This window comes from Passer domesticus, chromosome 6 (assembly GCF_036417665.1).
Source record: "Passer domesticus isolate bPasDom1 chromosome 6, bPasDom1.hap1, whole genome shotgun sequence".
Classification (NCBI taxonomy): domain Eukaryota; kingdom Metazoa; phylum Chordata; class Aves; order Passeriformes; family Passeridae; genus Passer; species Passer domesticus.
This window is the reverse complement of record NC_087479.1, coordinates 62134299-62153128: the sequence shown is the minus strand read 5'-3', so window position 1 is coordinate 62153128 and position 18830 is coordinate 62134299. Positions and strand designations below refer to the sequence as shown.

General features: G+C 41.1%; 1 protein-coding gene and 1 long non-coding RNA gene across 11 annotated transcripts in view; one reads left to right on the top strand and one right to left on the bottom strand.

Annotated features, from left to right (window-relative positions):
* The window catches only part of NAV2 (neuron navigator 2), a 385274-nt gene that overhangs the window by 234098 nt on the left and 132346 nt on the right, over positions 1-18830 (top strand). For all 10 annotated transcript variants that reach the window (XM_064426226.1, XM_064426225.1, XM_064426222.1 and 7 more), the window contains 2 exons: positions 2309-2426; positions 5542-5594. In XM_064426226.1, coding sequence (XP_064282296.1) covers positions 2309-2426; positions 5542-5594 — 171 coding nt within the window. The remainder of the gene's footprint in view (positions 1-2308; positions 2427-5541; positions 5595-18830) is intronic.
* LOC135303938 (uncharacterized) lies at positions 720-18686 on the bottom strand. The gene is made up of 5 exons (XR_010365358.1): positions 18587-18686; positions 17280-17490; positions 4960-5056; positions 2921-3167; positions 720-872 (listed from the first exon to the last, which is right to left on the bottom strand). It is a non-coding gene; the product is annotated as an uncharacterized LOC135303938 (long non-coding RNA).

The following is an 18830-nucleotide window of genomic DNA, read 5'->3' as shown; positions in this document are numbered from 1 at the left end:
ATTTGTCTGACTGGATGTTGATCTGCATCATGGAAATGATCCAGGATGGAACTGATGCATTGAAGTATAATCTTAAATTTTCTGGAAGTCCTTCAGTGATTAATTAGGACATTCATTGCAGCCCTCCCATTAAAGGAAACATGGTTATTGTGTTTGATAAGTTTCTTGTCAGCTGAATTGAAGGGATGGCAGGTGAGGGGGGGGGGGTCTGGACCCTTGGACTTGCAAAGTAAATGGTTTATAACCTGTTTCCTCATATGTTTTCACTCCTAGATAAGAAAGCTAAAACCATATGGCAGAAAAGCAGTTCCTTGAAGTCGTTGAATCTTTTAAAATATTTTCCTGTTATGGAAAATGTTTTCTTGTAAAACGAGCTAAGGAACACAATGTCTGGTTTGTGCAGCGTGGGTTTTTTGCCCCTTTTCTTTTCTCGTTCAGCTGGGGAAATCACTGGTGTACTCAGCCTTTATTTCACTGAGATGTTTTTCAGCTCTGGGGCTTTTTTATTATGGGGGTGTTCCAGCATGTTTTTCTGTTCAAGCCATGACACTGTTGGCATAGGAAATGCACATCCTGCTGCTCCGAAGGGGAAAGTAAAGGATAAAGGGTGGAAAATAAGGGCATATAGTTCAGATTTTAAGTGATTTGTTCATGGCTGCTACCAGCTGTGTTTTACAGGTTAAAAAAAAAACACAAATGAAGACTATAACAAAAACGGCTGTAGTCAAAACCTCTGCTCTTCATTTTATCACATTAACATTGAATCAGCAAGTGCAAGAGGAGTATGAAATTACAATCCTTGTATTACATCCAGGTTCCTCTGTCTTGCGGCAAATACTTGTCCCCTAGATTTGGTAGCTGGCTTTTGGTTCCTGTGAAGGAGGACATCATGACCACACTGGAAATGCAAGGCTGGAGGTGCTTCTGAAATGAGGAGCTGTGGGTATCTGCACTGCTCCGCCCCAGGGCCCCTGGGATACAGCGGGTGTGGAGCTGTGGAGTGCAAAGCACGTCCATGGAGATGATCAGAGGGCTGCAGCACCTCTCCTGAAGCTGCAGTTGTTCAGCCTGGAGAGCCATACCTCTCCTTGTGCTCTTTTCTTTCCATCTCTCAGTAGCTGTGAAGGAAACCCGCATTTCCTGGGCAGTGCACAGGGAGGGCTTTCCCTGGGTTTTTGGGGACTCAATACTGTTGTTCCCTCTGGGTCAGTGATTCACAGCCTGGTGTTGAGGCATTTGTCATCCCCACAGGGCTTTGTAGGGTCTGTGAGGGTTGGGATGGCTCCAGGGAGCACATGGAATCTGCATCTGCTTACTGATAGACTGAGTTGGGATGAATGTGTTTCCAATATTCTAGACTCTCTTCAGAGTAGGAGTGGACATTAATATTTATGTATTTAGAAGGTAAAATCCTGATATTTAATTGTTTTTACCCTATTTTGGGAACATAATAGGTAATTTTACAAATTCTTAATTCAGAATATTGTCCTATGCAAAGAATATTGTTATTTAATTAATAAGCTGAAATTCAAAATGAAGTAATTTAGCTTCTTTTTGATAACCTAGCGTGAAAAGTTTTTATAGGTTTTCTGGAGATCTTGAATAAGTTGTGCTGGCATATGATGAGCAGTACTTAATGCAAATTAAAGAGAGATTTTGGCTGCTTGGTGTGCCTAGTTTTCAGGTAATACATTTTGAAATAAATTCCAACAGCTGGAAGTTTGCATAATAGATTAAAAGTGATTTAATGGGCCTGTTTAACCTGTGAGATGGAATTTATTTAAATTGGTGCATATTTAGGACCTTTACAAATTTTTTTGGTAATACAGTGAAGGAGTTTCCTCAAAATGAAACTGCTGTATGGCTAATATCTACCAGAAGCATTTTTGGGAAAAGAACCTTCAAAACTTTCTCAATAACAGCTATGAAGAAAAAATGTCAAAGGGAAAATTAAAAAAAAAAAAAAAGCTTGGATGGAAATTGAAATATCTTGTGCGCACTCACTGCTGCTGTAGAATATTCCACTGACCTCCTCATGGTCCATTCAAGCTGTAATATGTCCAGGATTTCGCTGTCATCTACCCTGGGCTTTGATGTCAGGTTACTGAATAGAAAAATTCATACTCTGCAGTAAGCTGAACGCTTGATCTGCACAAGGCGTTGAATTTTAATGCTGTTGACTTGTGTCGAAGAGAGAAAAGAAAAAGGCAGTGGTCTGAAACCAGCCTTTTGACTACTGGGAGAAACAAAGACTTCTCACTTTTCAGGTTGAGTAACAGTTTGTTTTTGTTTCTCTGTCTCCTAACAGATTTATACGGATTGGGCTAATCACTATCTAGCAAAATCTGGTCACAAGAGATTGATAAAGGATCTACAGCAAGATGTGACTGATGGAGTCCTGCTAGCTGAAATAATTCAAGTTGTAGGTGAGTGACTTTCTGTGTTCGTGCCGAGTATCCACCAGCTTAGTCAGACAATCCCTGTTTTTATCTTCTACGCCAACGGAGAGTGCATGGGGGGCATCCATCAAACTGCATGGAATTGTGTAGATCATTTTCTTTCAGAGGCTTTTGTAATTAATTTGAAAAAGCCTTGTCTTACAGTGGAGAAATACTGGATGTTGCTGATAAGATCTGCTGACACAGCAGTATTACTCCACATGGCTGAATGTTGAAAACAAACAACTCATGAGGTACTTGTTTTCTGCTAGGATGCTGTTAGCCCTCACCATTTCTAATACCTCTTGGGTACTGGTCTGAATATAATTCACAGTGATATTGCCTCCTGTGTTGAACCTCCTGCCTCCAGTTGGATTTGGGAGATCCATATATACAGCTGGGAAAGGAAAAAGGGTGTAATTTTTGTGTGGCAGAAAAAGAAATCTTTCATAACGAGTTTTCAGATGAGGAAAATCACTTACCATTCGGACAAATCTCCAAGTGCAGGCTCAGTTATTTTATCTAAAGCCTTTAGTTCTCTTAAATTAGTGCATTTATGCTCGTGGATAATGAAAGTTCTGAACAATTTTCTCTGTGTAGAGCTGCATATTGTCCCTCTTCCCTTGGGCCTGGATCCTTCATTAGTTCCTTCAGAGGCTCATCCATCTGGTGCTGGGGATGCCACAAAACACGTGCATGGGCCGATGGAGATGGATGGAATGGGAAAGCCTGCTAATGGGAATTAGGACAACCATTGTTAGGAACAAACTGACAGATTTGAGATGCAAATTAAGGAGCCAGCAATGAAGGAACAGGACAGCAGTGCATGCATATTTATTATGTATGTTTGAGATGCTGTAAAGGAGCTAGTTCTGGGTTTGAGGTAGGGATCTCCAAGCCCTTCTTCTGGGATGAAAATGTGAAACATCTTCCAGTGATTCTGCTGGGATATGTTAAAAAAGATTTTATCTCTCTGCTCCTTTCTATGTCCCTTTCATTTAATAGGAAAGGTTTTTGGAAACCCAGGAGTGTTAGGTGTTGATTCGTTTCATGCCTGTCTGGCTACCCTGCCTTAACAGTTGTAGGAAGCTTCTGCATGAGAACATGTGAGCAAGAATACCACCATCAAAATGTGGACTTGGTTCCTTCTACCAAATATTAAAATGTAGCTCTTTGAGTATTGACTTGTGAAAATCCTTATGAAATTCAAATTATTCCTTCTAAAATGCATAAGCAATTATTGCTTTCATCACCTTTGCAGTTTTTTTTATAGCTGCCTTTTGGCTAATATTTAAGATAAGGTCTGCAAGGTTTCAAAAGTTGAAGTATGGGGGGGGAAGGATTTCTTTCTCGAAGAACCTTTTTCATCTGGAAGAAAAGTCATATTTAAACATTCTGAGTTTAATCCAGCAAATTAATAGTGCAGAAAAGTAATTTGTTTCTGCTGTGTATGGCTTTAGGCAACTGCATCTCATTGTCACAAAGATGAGGAGGGCTTTCACAGTTAGAAGCAGCTTTTTCTGTAGCCTGCAAAATCCAAGCTTTTTTCCTAACTACATAGTAAGAAAGCTTTGATATGCAGTGCAGGAGTGGGGTTTTTTAATGTTATGGTGTGCTATGTGCAAAAGCAGCTATTTGCAAGTCAATTAAAATGCATTCACATCATTCTGGTTCATTTCAGTTCAAAATTTATGAGCCTGTAAAAGAATATGTAAGTACTATATGCCTTAGTAATGCCATATAAACATAGTAGCTGTGATTAAATCCATGGATGCCGACCCCTGGGTGTGATCTGGGTTCTTGGAGGTATCTCTGTACATGTGTCCCAAACAAGAGATAGCTCCTTCACAAGCTCATTAGTCTGCTTTCAAGTAGTTATGAATGGTGCCTATTTATGGAAATACAGCTATCAATTTTTACAAGTGTTATAAATTTGATATTACAAGACAGGTGCACAGGACTTGGAAAATGGGATTTAATAAATTAATCTTTGTTTCTCTGTGGCCAAATCCGAGATGGCATTCCTGGAAGCAGTGTGTGCTTTTCATGTGTAGAGGCTGATGGACCATTCTGGGGAGCACACTGAATTCAGCTGCAGTCTCTTTCAGATTAGCATCAATTTCCCATTGCATTGTGTGCTGTGTCATGGGTGTGTAAAATGGGAGCTATCAGGCAAGAGTGAAGCTGTGTTACTGCTTTGTTTCTCATGGCTATGACTGCTACTGGAATATCATGTCAAATGTGGTCCTCCTAACAGAGGGAATCTATGAAGTGGATGGAGTTCTGACTGGTATCCTGAGAATACAAGGGACTACTACAAAATACAGCTTTTATGCATGAATCAAATGGGATGTGGGTGCCTGCCTTTATTACAGTGAAAAAGCTGTGGGAACTTCGGTTGTAACTGGTTCTTCAAACACAAAGTCATTTCGGCATCCAAGGCTGAAAGGTGTAAGAGAGCAAACTCAGACTCTAAGGCAAACATTATCCACCTCAGGGATTTCACTGTTTTACCTCTGACCTTAAAGATGGAAACCGTGCTCTTCTGCAGGTTGGCTATGTTAGCATGGCACGTGAGCCATGGTCAAGAATCTTGAAATGTTGTTTCTTGATTTATGCTTTAAAAGAGAAGGGAAAAAAAGTTATTAGTTATAGATCATAAATTTCCTATTTTGATTAAAACCTGTATTCACTCTGCAAGCAAACCACCTGCCATGCTAACATCTCTATATGTGTAGTTCTCACTTTTCCACCCAGCAGTGATTCAGCTTCCAGAACTCACATCCTTCTTGTAGTTTAAAGGAATTCCCTGCCACTGTACAATTCCTTCTTGTAGGTTAAAGCAATTCACTGCCACTGTACAAGAAGTTGTCAGAGCAGTTGGCTTCTGCCCCAGCTGTCTCTGGAGGCACAACCCAGTAGAGAACTCCAGCTGCTTTTTTTTCTTTTTGTGGCTCTCAGTGTTTCACACATTCACTTGGACTGGATAGCTACAGTCCAAAACCCCTTTACTGAGCTGTTAGCAGGTGCTCAGGAAATTATTGGAATAAATGCCCTTGGTTTAGGTTTTTTGCTGTATTGCCTCTTTTTTTTTGCCTTTCAGCAAATGAAAAGATTGAAGACATCAATGGCTGCCCAAAAAATAGGTCTCAAATGGTAAGTAGTAAAGTGGTCTGTTGTTTGTGTGTGAGTGGCTGAGTGACAGGGTGGGACTTCAATGTCTGAGAGTTTTAGTAACAATTTTTAATTAATTTTAGTAACAATTTTTAATTAATTTTTCACAGTAGTTGACTAAAAGTATAATCTTCAGAACATTAATATTACAGTTCTTGCCCCATTGTACTCCACAGTAGTTGAATCAGGTCTTAAAATTTACCACATATTTACAATTGAGATTATTTTTACATTGCTACTTTATATTTCTGAAATATCACATAATTAAACAAATATATAGAAATAAAGAATTAGATGTTTGAAAGTATGATTAAGACTTTCTGTATCTTTTGAAATTAAAGTAAATGAACAATATGAATGAAATGGAAAAAATTCATAAAATTCAAGATGCAATTTGTTAACAGATAAGAAGTTGGTTTGTGTCTTGCTTGTATTTAATATTCAAACCTGGAGAACCAAAAATCAGTCCAGGAAAGTGAAAAGTATACAATATCTCAGGAGTATATTTGCTGTGAATATTGCTGAAGCTAAAGGTACAGCAGAATTTTATGAAGAACACAAATAATAAAAAAACCTTGTTTTTAAAATTAATTTAAATGAAGAGTTTTTAAAATGTATGATACTTCAAACAAGGTTACTTCCTTCTGTATCTTGAGAAAAAGTAATTTTGCAACATAAATTCTATTATCTTCCTTTGGTATTGCAAATGCTTTTTTTATGATGCTTGGATACCTGTTCTCTCTGGGAAGCTTTTTTAATGTTTTTTATGAGTGTTCCTGTCTGCCCCTACTTTCATGACTTCAACATGACCACAGCCACTCGTGTAGTAAAATGAAATAAAGATTTAAGGAGAGTTTGACATCTTAAGTCAAAACTCACACTCCGTTCTGCTCTTTTCTCTTGGCTTTGTGTTGTATCTTGCAAGTTATCAATCTTGTTGAAACCATGGAGCAAGTGCTCTGTAAAAAGCAAGCCATCAGGAAGATTTATCATTGCTCCTTTTTGCTGCTTTGAAGAGGGTGGTTGCTGCTTGTTGTAGCTACAGCAGCTGTCTGGAGTATAAATAAGGAGGAAATTTTGACAATTGCTATAATTTAATGTTCCACAAGTGTGTTGTAAGAACTGAATTTCATTCAGGACTGGAATCTATAACCAGTTCCAGGACGTTGCAGCTAAAAAAGTCACTTCAAGTCATTATTCTCAATGAAGATAAAGTGCTGCTCTGTTGGATAGTGGGATGCATGTTGCTTATGGAAGCTGGATCAAGTTAAAACCTGAGGCATGCAGGGGGCATGTGCTGGGTCAGGAATGCTGGACAGATCTGGAAGGACACATTTGGTCTGTGCTGCCTCCTCTGATGTTACTCCACTTGCTCATTCAGGAGGCTGTGGTTGGTGGGACTGACACCCCCACTCATCAGACCTGCAGAGTCACAGCTGGGCATCCCCAGCAGTTTTTCTCATGTGAGAAAAATGAGAATTATGCCTATGGCTTGCTTTTATCAGGTGCACATAGTTACAGAGCTCTTTGTTGTCTGACTATAAAAATAATGTTGTTTCCCAGCGAAGCTGTGGCTGCCCCATTCCTGAAGGTGTTCAGGGCCAGGTTGGAGGGGGCTTGGTGCAACCTGGGTTAGTGAAAGCTGTAACCAGATGATCTTTAAGGATGCTTCTAACCCAAATGATTCCATGATTCTTTTAAGGCAGAACATAGGAATCTTCCTAGGGGCGATGTTTGTGCAGTAGTTACGGGCAGTGTTTAGGGAGATAGGACAGAGGTGTTGCAGTCCTTGTTTTAGGTACAGCGGTCTTCATCCTTTGCATTTCAGTGCACTCTATTAATACAGCTTACAGGGTCCTGCAGAATGTGGGAGCTCGTGTTTGTGTCTGGTAACTCTGGCTCAGAGAGGTGGCAGAGACAAGGCCATCTAGACACTTAGGTAATGTCCACTCTTTTTTTCAAATGAATCTTTCAGTTCAGAGTGTCCATATCCATATTAGAGTGCTTGAAAGGCGAGCAGCACAGATGAGGAGACTTGGGGGATGTAAAAAAAAAAAAAATAGCACCAATAAATGGAGATTTAACTTTGCTCATTGTATGGAAATTCAGCAGATCTCAGAGGGAAGGAAGCCTTCTACTATCCTCTTTTCCCTTTGCAGAGTCCCATGTGAGCTGAGCTGTGAAGAATCAGCTCGCTCCCAGCCAGGTGTATCAGCTTAGAAAGCTGAACCAAATCTGTGTCTTCCCAAATCCATCAAAGGATGTGGGGAAAAGAAGTGTTTTCACTTCCATGTGGCACAGTACCAAGCTGGTGGTGCCAAACCTGAGGGAGCTCTTTGCAGAGCCAGATCCAGCCTGTCTGCCTTGTTCCCTGTGTTGGAGAGCATCAGGCAAATTGGCCCAGACTGAGCATTAGAGACAGCTTGGGTCTGTCAGGCTCCAAGCCAGTGCTAATAAGCCTTGTCAAGTGAAGTCTAGTCCTGCAGAACCATGTGGGACCATCAGTGCTTATCAACCATGTTCCAGTGCCAAAAATGACATGACAAGGACCCCACTGGCTCCATGAAAAATTACTTAGGTGAGAACCTGTCCTCCCATCATCATCCTGTGTGGGTTGTTCTGCTGAGGGGAGTATCCCTGTCTTCCTTTGCTGCAGATGAGTTGGCTGGCTTTTATATAATCTATTATACATTATTCTATAGCTTGTCCTCTGTATAAAATCTGTTTCAGGGTTTTTTTTTTCCCCCTAAACCTCTGTGTTTTCATACTGTAGATATTTGTCTAAACAAAAGCCTGTAATTCTGGTGATTAGTTCCAGCTGCATGCAGAAAATACTGTGGGTAAGAGAGGATGTGCTTGTATGGAGCACAGGCTCTGGGACAAGAACAATTGGAGAGCATCACAGCATTGGGTTTTTAAAAAAACCCGAAAAATGTTGGCATAGTCCTTGATAACTGGGTGAAGGTCAATGCATCAAGGCCAGTTTCCGCTCCTGCACACTTCTGAAAAGAAGACTTAGGTGAATAAACCTGAGTAGGGCTATCTCTGCTAGTATGGTTTGTTTATAGAAAAACAGATATTTTTCCTTTTTTATTTCTTACTTGCTTCTTGTTTAGGGCATGATTTTTAGAGTTTAACATGTGGCTTCTTGCAGATTATGGGAGGTTAGTACCTGCCCTCCTAGGTATTACAGATTATTCTTATTCATGTGGGTGCCTTTGCAAGTGCTGAATGTTACCCCTCGTAAAAGGGGTAAAAAACATACCACTTACATTTGTAAGATGGTAAACAAAACCCAAAGTGTATGAGTTGTCTATGCTACATTATAGATGTATGAATATAGCAAAGCTGAAACGTGCTGAAAGGAAGAGAGTTGAGGAACCTGTGGGTGGATACACCAGACTTTCATCTTCCCATGTCTGGGGAAGTTGTGGGACACTCAGGACAAGAATTTGGAGCAGCAGAAAGGCATGTAGGCTTAACAAACACCACAGCACCTCCTATAAATAGGGGAGGAAATTACTGTGGTTTGCCTGTGGGTTAATGGCTGGGCTTTAATATTTTTCAGGATCACTTTGTCTATGTGTTCTCAAACAGCAAAAGGGAGGTATTTATTTTTTTAATGTGTTGATGGGAAGTTTTAAGGAATCATGTATTCCTGGTGCAGAAACCGAGCTGTAGTGGTAAACAGATATCATTCAGTCTTCTTACTGCTGTTTGTCTTGCAAACAAAGGGTCTTGTACTGACTGCAGTGTGGATCAGAGCCAGCATTTCTTCCCTAGAACTGTATGGAAGTTGGGATGAAGGTCGTGTTTTCAGTGCAATAACTTCATTTCAAGGAAACCTTACTTCCAGTCTGGGAATTTGACTATTATTTTAATATTTGTGTGATTCCTTGTGCTCTGATAATGAGCTGTTTCGTAATGTGTGTGACACCTAAGGACCGGTTTGTATGGAAATTTTGCAACATGGTGGGGATCTTGGTTTTGACTTGAACAGTTCTGAGAATATTAATTCAGCTGTTGGAGAAAGGTATCCACTCCTGTCTTCAGTGTGATCCTTGCCAGCTCCATACATTACTTTTTTTATTGTCGAAAGAGCATAGGTGTTGAAATCTCCATTACTAATTCATTTGTATGGCATGTGTCATCAATATTTCTGTGTTCTTTTTCTGAAGAGCGCTTTAATGAATTGATGTAATGGGTGTGAGTGCTGCCATGATGTGGCTCATACTTACAGGAGATAGCTGGGCTCACACATTCATGGTTGGAAGGAATAATAGGAGCTGAAACCATCTGCATGACCCGAGCAGCTCTCTCTGTGTGCGTAATGTCCACTGAGGGAGGGAGCTCCTGTGTTATGTACAAATAACTAAAAATAGCTCTTGTATTTAAAAAAAAAAATAAATTATTTGCTGCTTGTTTTCTCATGGAAAATAATTCTGTCTCTGCCCTTCGAGAGCAGGCACCCACTTTAACCTGCTCCTCTAAAAGTTTTGAGCAGTTTTGTACAGCCAGTGTTGTCCAAACATTGCCATAGGAAGGTGCAATAAATCTGCCAGGCTGTTGCTCCAGCCTCCCTGAGTCCCAAAGCCAAGGAGGGCTCTGGGGCTGGGACATGTGCTGCTAATTCAGGGGAGCAGCCCTGCTGGAAGATCAAAAGCATCACAAGCACGTTTTTTCTCTGTGAATTCCTAGTGTAGGATTTTTGGAAATGTATCCCAGGGGTTAAATATAGCTGTGTAATCCAACTCCAAGGCTGAGCAAATGTATTAAAGGGAACTTTCACATCATCTGAGCCTTCCCCCACTTTGCCTGGGGAGTTTGTGATTTTCCAGGAGCATATGTTTGGAAATATAATCTGGTTTGATGCTACCATGGTAACAGGTGGGTGTCTTCGGCCCCATACCTGTGGTGCAGTTCCACACAGCTGATGGTCATCTGAGGGGGAAGACATCCCCCAGTGCTGTGCCAGCCTGGCCAGTGACAGCCACCAGCTTAGCTGCTGTGACTGCCCGTGCAGGGGCGTAGCCAAACAGCAAGTTCCGGAATGTTAAAAGAATTTTCCTTAAACTCTCGGAGTTTCTGTTGGTCATGTATGAACCCACGTTGTGAATTAGACAAGAATGATTTACTACAGAGAAGATCTTCCAGGTTGCTTGTACTTAGCTGTCCTTCAGCCTCAGTTTATATGACTCTTGCTCCAAGATAAGATTGATTTTACTATCTCTGTTTTTTTCCAGATACCTAGACTGTTGTTATGCTGCCATGCTTCCCATTTGTGCATGGTAGTCAGTGAGACAGGCATGGTTGGATCAGAGGTTTCTGTGCTGCAGAGCTTGCAGTCCAAATAAAACCACAAGCCCCTCACTGGGCCCCCCCATCATCCTACATAGAAAACAACCGGATAAATGGAGCTGGACCAGATCAGGAAAGACCGATATGTACATCTCCCTGCCACGAGGCATGGCAGTGTCACCAGAGATTTGTTTCATTTCTGGAAGGGATGGCTTCCAGAACTCTTTCTGCTTGCAGGGATGGATGACAAGGCAGTGTGTGCCTCCTGCACTGGATGGGTGTGTAGGGTGCCTTTGGAGACATTGCTGCTGACACTCATTTCAGTCCCATAAAGGATCACCTTCGTGGTCCCCAGTGGGCTGCTCTCATTTGTACATCATCTGTCTCTGAAACAGTGTGAGGTTAAATGAAGAGCAACAAAGTAATTTTTATCTAAAAAATGCAATATATGAGCTTCAGTATAAAGGCAGAATTAAATTCTATTTGATATTTTATATCACAGTTAAATGGAATTACTGCATTGTGAATACCTATGGTTCTGCCCATCCTGTATTCATGAAACAGCAAATGGATTGAGGGGCCAGGGTCACTCCACATGTGTATATGGAGGTGTCTGTAGCTTCCACTTATATATTTACATCTACACCAAAGTCTAGAAGCACCATTAACATAATTTTCTGCCATGACCATTGCTGATATAAAATTACTACATAAATATACCTTTTATGCAATACTTTGCAAACACACAGCTTCTTATTATGCTTGGCATAAATGGTGAAAACTGTGAAATTGTGGATAAGAACCTTTTCTAACTAAGAAGAAAAAGTTTGGTTGATTTGAGGACAGGTAGAAGTAAAAATTAATTTATTATTCTCCTTCAGCTTGGTGCTATAAGAATTCATATTGTTTGTATGGAAATTACTTCTCCTGGCTGGATATTTCTTTTACAGGAGATGCGGTGATAAGCTCTTCACTGTGGAATGTCTGTGTAAACAGATCATAGCTGTTACAAAGAATTAAACAGTCCAGAGAAATAAACTTTTTGTCTCTGTGTCTTGTCACAGATCTTTGATTTGCAGCCATTGCTTACACACTGTAACTGGGTGATAATGGTTATTTTATTTAGCTATTCCTTGATGGTAGTGCATATCTAGAGCATTTTGTTCTTCTGGTTTTTGTGCAGAGCTATTTTTACATACACAAGTGGTATTATTGCACTTGTTCTAAGCAGTTATGCAGGGGAATTTCAGTAGGTGATGCCATCCAGCTGCAGGGAAGGAGGGGGCATGTATGTGTTGGTGGTGCTGGAAGAAATCCCTTGGGAACAGGTGAGGCTGAGAGCCCCAGGCCTGCAGACACAGGAATGCCAGCGGGGAGGGAGCGCAGCGCCTGGGAATGGGCTCTGGCTGCAGCTCCCTGCCCAGGGACCTTTTTTAGAAATGAACAACTGTCAGCGACTGCATTGCAGGAGGTTCTTTCTGAACAAGTTTCATTAAATTCTGGAATCCTGTTGCGAGTTCAAGTTACTGATACACAGAGCCTTCAATATCTGAGATGGTGTTTGAGGACAGAGAGCAGCCAGCACTTGGTTCACTGAGTGGTGTTTGTGTCAGTCCTTCCTTTTGAGCATTTGTGCACTCTGGAAAATATTGGTTTATGTAAATTTCAAGGATGTTTTAGGAAGAAGTCCACCTTTGCTAGATACTGGTGTCATTTTAGATTGAATCATAGAATGATGAAATTACTTGGGTTGGAAGGTATTGTGAAGACCATGTGGTTCCAAACCCCCTGCCATGGGCAGGGACACCTTCCACTATCCCAGGTGGCTCCAAGCCCCATCCAGCCTGGCCTTGGACACTGCGAGGGATGAGGCAACCACAGCTTTTCTGAGTAACCTGTGCCAGGGCCTCACCACACTCACAGGGAAGGATTTCTTCCTAATGTCTAATCTAAACCTGCTCTCTCTCAGTTTAAAGCCATTCCCCCTTCTCCCAGTTGCACAGAACGTAACTTGTAGCCTGGGAGCCCCAGATAGAAAAGGGTCTTCCATGAGCAGCCAGGGAAGGTGGAAATAATGCATCTGTTAGAGTCACTGCTGTCCTAATTATGGGTTTATTGAGCACAGCCATGGCTTCTCCCCACCTTTTCCTCTTTTCAGTTACGCAGGAACAGGGATTCAGTGCCAAGAAATACAGTTACTGTGGTATGTGCTAAAGTATTGTCAAGAGAGTTTCATCTATATCCTAAATTAAGGATTCTCCAGCGGCAGGATTCTTTGTTTATACTTGCTTTGCAAAGTTAAGCTTGTTATTGCTTAATCATAATTTAGAACATCTCAAGATTTCAAATTATTCACACATTTTCCATTTAACTTCTCAAAGGTCTGATTCTGAAGAGCTAACAAAAAAATAATATTTCCAGGAATATTTTTCAAAGAAAATTCTCTTTGCTTTTGTTTTTCCCTGTGGGAAAATTTCAGTTTTGAATAAATAAACATGCAAAAACAAACCTGAAAGAAAGCTGAATAAAGCAGGACCATTTCTGCAATCCTCCATGTGTCTCTCCCTGAGCAGATCAGCTTTGGCAAACCTTGGGAGTGGCCCTGGATGGCCTGAATTCATTCACAATACAAGCGTGCCCCATAGATGCTCTTTGTTGTCGTTAGGAATTTTGGCCAGTATGAAGCACAGTTTTCTTTGTGGGGTTTACTGCCCTAATTTCTATTCACACTGGGCATGTTGGGAGTGAATGTTGAATATTTGTCCCATTATTTCTGCAGGAAGAGCTGCAAACACAGGATAGCAAAGGTTTTACTAGGATTGAAGAGAAGAGGATGCCTGAGATGAGGCTTAGGCTGGTTCACCAGTCTTAGACTAGTGCCCAAACTCTCCTTGCCTTTAAAAACCGAAAGTAAGGCAGTTTTAAGAGAAGACTCAACTCTTCATGTATATTTGAGCAAGTTTCTGTGGGTATATCTGCCTGGCTTCAGAATATGGATTAGCTTCAATTGCCCTTCCATTATGTCTTTTATTTTAAGTGGCCCACTAAGTTCTGTCAAAATCTAGAAACTTAATTATGGGAGGCATTTTTATCCAAGTAGTCAGGAACAGCAGATGAACGCTGGGAGCAATGTATTATTTTCTTTTTAAAAAGATACATTTTGAATGGGATAACCTCTAATGAAGATTTATTTTAGAGCAGTAAGAGTTAGCATTTATATCCTTCTGGGACAAATGGAATCTGCAGTTCTGCTTTGGTATTTTTTATGTATAATTATGTTTAGGAAATAGAGCAAATGAGATATTATTGGAATGAAGAGCCCTTCCTCCCCAAAAACTCCATGATTTTAAGAATTGTCAATGTAATGTCTTAAGATTTTAAGGCTCTTTCTAAACTTTAGGATATAAAAATATGAGGGTAAACACCTTATTCAAAAATACGGACAAGGAATCAATTTTGTTCTAAGGAACAGCTTGTGTTTCTTAGGCTGTTTCCTTGTTCCTGCACTGTATGTGAAGTCTGCTGGAATATTGCATAAAGGTTTGTGAGGCCTTAAAAACTTTCATCTGAATTAATTCTTTTTTCTTTTGAAAATTATTATACTGCACATGAAATTGAGCCACAGGCTACATGGAAGGCACTGGTTTCAGTATAAGAATTGGGTTTTCTGGATATGTTTATCAAAACTCCCCATTTATCGCTGCAAAAGTTGGGAGCAGAAGTCTTACATCACAATGTGAGAAACTTCCCCTGGTTTGTAAGTGAAGGAACCTACAACAAGTTTAATTCTGGCTTTTGTTTCTGCCTGTGTCTGTGCCAGGGGCAGCCCTAGTTATCCTTTACCTTGCGTATTTGACTTGGCAGAGTTGGACAGGCAGCTTTGGCTGGAGGCTGTGTTCATACTCAGCTTTTTGTCTGATATAGTCAATGTTCAGCACATCAGTGCCCACCTGTGGGTCTCCATTTATAGGCTACAGGATAGAGATATTTTGGCTTGTGGTTTTGTTTTTTTTTTTAATTTGTTTTTGGCATATCCTCTTCTGTTCATACAGGCCAGGGCATGTTTTCTGTCTAGCACTTGCAAGAATAGAAATTGAAAATGCTGCTGTATGACAAGCACAAAGTCTTGTTTGATTATCTGGTCTTGGACAGTGCTACAGACATGTAGCACTTAGCCATGATGCCTTCTGTTCCCACCTTGTCAGGTTATTCATGTTAAGAGGAAGTTTTCAGGTAGCTTTTCCTTCTCTGAGTATGAGAATGGGATTAATGACATTTGATACATTATGTCTGAGCAGAAATTTAATTTTACAGCGTTGTTGGAGGTTTTTTCTCACAATCTCCTAATTAAAAGAAAGCAGGAGGAGGAATCCCAGAGCCTACCAGCCCCTCTGGTGTGGCTCAGCTGTCCTTGGTTGGCATTTAGGGACATTTTAGAATAAATACCCATCATAAAAGGATGTGGGACTGATAGCACATGTTGATAGTAGATTACACCTGAAATAGTTTAAATGTGGCAATCTAAAATTGCAAATTAATTTGAATATTTTGTCTGGGAGGTTTAATAAGACTCAATTTTGGATACCCCGGTAATGTTTCTGAGTGAGATAGTCACTGTGGGTGGCTGTGCTTGGTTTCTCTTCTTTTGCACAGCTTTCCCCTGTTTTGGGTAGCCAGGGGAAGCTGCCATCTTTCCCTGCTTTGCTTCTGCTGCATTAAACATTGCTGACAAAGCAAATGAGAAATCAGAATTGTCAGCCAAAAAATCAATTGTAGCTCACAGTGAAACAGAAGATATCCACTCCCCTTTGGCAAATCCAGACCTTTCACATCTGCTTAAAGGGTTTGTTTAAGCAAGCTATGTGGACTTTGCAGAAAAGGGGCCTATAGAGTCTGGGTGATGATTTGCTGCTGAATGCTAATTACAAGGAGGCAACTGTACTTTGTGTTGGAAGTCACCGGGATGCAGGGTTATTGGGGTTTTGCTTAGAATCATAGAATGGTTTGGTTTGGAAGGGACTTTAAAGACCGTGTTGTTCCAATTCCAGTTCCTGGGCAGGGACACCTTTCACTGTCCCAGGTTGTTCCAAGCCCTGTCCAGTCTGGCCTTGAACAATTCCAGGGATGGAGCAGCCATAGTTCTGTGCCAGGGCCTCACCACCCTCACAGGGAAGAGTTTTTCCCTACCATCTCGCTAAGATCTATCCAGAAACTTCACTTCTATCCTATGGACATTTAAATGGTCTAATTATCATAGATTACTGTCTCCAGCCCTATCTGCACTGGTGTCATCTTTCTCCATAAAACAATATTTGTGTATTATTAGTAGTTAATACAGCAGGGGCCAGGGCAGGAATTCTTCCTTGGAGCTTTTATGAGTGAAATTCATGATGTTTTAGGAAATCATCTCTTCAAACAGCAACATGATTTCTAATGCATTAGACTGATTCGGCCAAGTCAGGGTTCTTGACTCAGGCCAGCCATTGTTGTGTGGGAAGGACCTTGAATTCTCACCAGCAGTAAATTTTAATCATTTCAGCTACATAATTTCAGTCCTGCATTCAGTGTTCCACTTTCTTGGATTTTCTCTAATTTCCTTTTGTTTTCCTTTTCAAGCTCCATTTTTCCTTCAAAATCAACCAATTCCTCTCATTCCTGCCATGATACCATGTAATGTTGTTAATATCACAGATACTGTGTAAATCTTGGACAGTCATTGACACCTTTATATCTTTCAGTTTTATTCTTTTAGTGAATTTCTCATATGTGCAGGGCTGTACATCCCCACAGGATCTCATTCTATTTATTTTCTGAATGTAACCTTTGCACATCCCTGTTACTCCCACTTTGTTTTGTCATGCTTGCTGAAAATAGGGTGTTTTCCATACCAGTAGAGCACCAAGAGCCCCTGTTTCTCACAGCTTTTAGCCAGGCATTACCACTGGTGTGGCAAGGCAGTTCCGTCTGACCTTTTGTATGGCTGTGCGGTTCCTGGTTGCTCAGCCTATGGTACCTGTGATGGAGAGTCATCCCTCAGTCTAAGGATGGGAGTGTTTTACCTTAATTCAGTGGCTACAATGCTCAGAAAAAGTGGGGCGTTATCCCATAGGAGAAATGGAAGGGGACTCCCTGAATTTGAAGAGGATGAGATTAGGACGACACCAAAGATTTCTATATAGCACCAAGAATGAGGACATGGATGAGGAACTCACTACCCAGATGTAAATCTTAATCTAGTGCTCACTCTGTCCTAAAAGAGAGTTTATGCAAAGATGAGAGGCCTGGGAAGAGAAGCAAGCAGAGCAGGAGTGAGAGAGCTACTGCAGAGCTGGAGTGAGGGTGAGATATTGCTTATCTTTAGTCACTAACCTGCTTATTTGGAGAGGAGGCATCTACGCACAGCTGTGGAAGTCTGGAAGTGTTCTTGGAATGATGCAGCTTGTTAAGTGCTGGTAGTAGGAATGGATTGATCCTCTTACGTGGTGTTTATTCTTGAAAAGGTGAACTTTGGTTTTCCAGCCAAGTCCCCAATCACCTCAATAAAACAGCCGTGTTGGAAACTTGAAAGGGTTGTTGAGTACTGAAGAAGGAAATGGGTCAATTGACTGTTGGATCATATTGAACTGTGGATAAACGAATCTTTGAACTGCTCCCTGCTCCAAGCCTTAAAATCTGAGCAGTACAGGAAATGTATTCTTTGGTACCTCTCTGGGTTTTTGAGTATATAATTTGCTCAAAGTGTACTATATACTTTGTGTACTTTATATTATATCTCAAAGTATAATGAGGTTGATAAAAATGTTTCTAATTGTTGAAATCACAGTTCAGCAATGCCAATAACTTAACCTCCACCCCTGATAGAAGAAAATGTTTTTATTGTTATAGACAATAAATAAATGCACCCTGAGAGAAGTCCATGTGGGAGGTTTCCTGGCAGCTTCCCTGGTACTTTTTTTATTACTTTGAGAAGGACAAGAAGCTCAGGTCAGGTGCTGAGAGCTGAAGTTCTAAAATGCTGCCTTAGCCCTCAGTTGTGTATTTTTTTGAGGGCAGGCAGGAGCTGCCAGAGCAGCTGGATTTTTCATGTTTTCTTTTGATGTCTCCATGCTTCACAGAATAAAGATAGTTATGTGAGTCCAGGTGTGGGGATTGGTGTCTGTCTCCTTCCTTATCCATATGGTGGATGCAGTGTTTGGTTGCAAAGTTTCAGGAATTAATAAATTAATGTTTGAGAGATCTTCAAACACAAAGACTCTATTTTATCACTTGCTGATTACCATGGTTAGATCAAAGAATTGCTCAACGGTATAATCCAAGAGTTTTTTGTGTAACCACACACAAAACCTCAAATGTATTTCATCAAATGTTCCTTGCAGCCCCTCAAGGTGTCCAAGCTTAGGCTTTTGCATGGAGGTGCTTTGATCTGGGATGGGGGCTGGCATCTACCTCCATCTCCTGGTTATGACAGCAGAGCTTCAGTGGGAGCTTGGTGGAAAATCAGGTGTGAGGCTACTGCAAGATTCCTACTGTAATGTTGAGATAGAGTGGAAAACATTCCTGACTCGTTCGCCTCTCTGGAGTTCACTTTCTTAGGTAGGGTTTGAGTCCAGTCTGCATATAGCAACAGAGTTCTGTAGAGCAGCTGACAGCCAGACCTGTTGTGCACAAGTCCCTACCTGGTGAAAGTTGATTTTATCCCATGAAGGTTGTTCCCATTGCCCTGCGTCTGCGAGGGGCAGGACATGCGCCTCAGCGAGTGCCCAGAGTGGCCTGGTGTTTCTGACCTGCGGGGAATGCCGCCAGGGAACACATTCCAGATTCCGACTGGGGTTTCCAGTTACAGCTTTTGTATTCAACTCCTGGTGTGGCTGGAAACTTCTGCCAGCTGTCAGCTTTGGAGCAAGTGGCAATCTGCCTTCT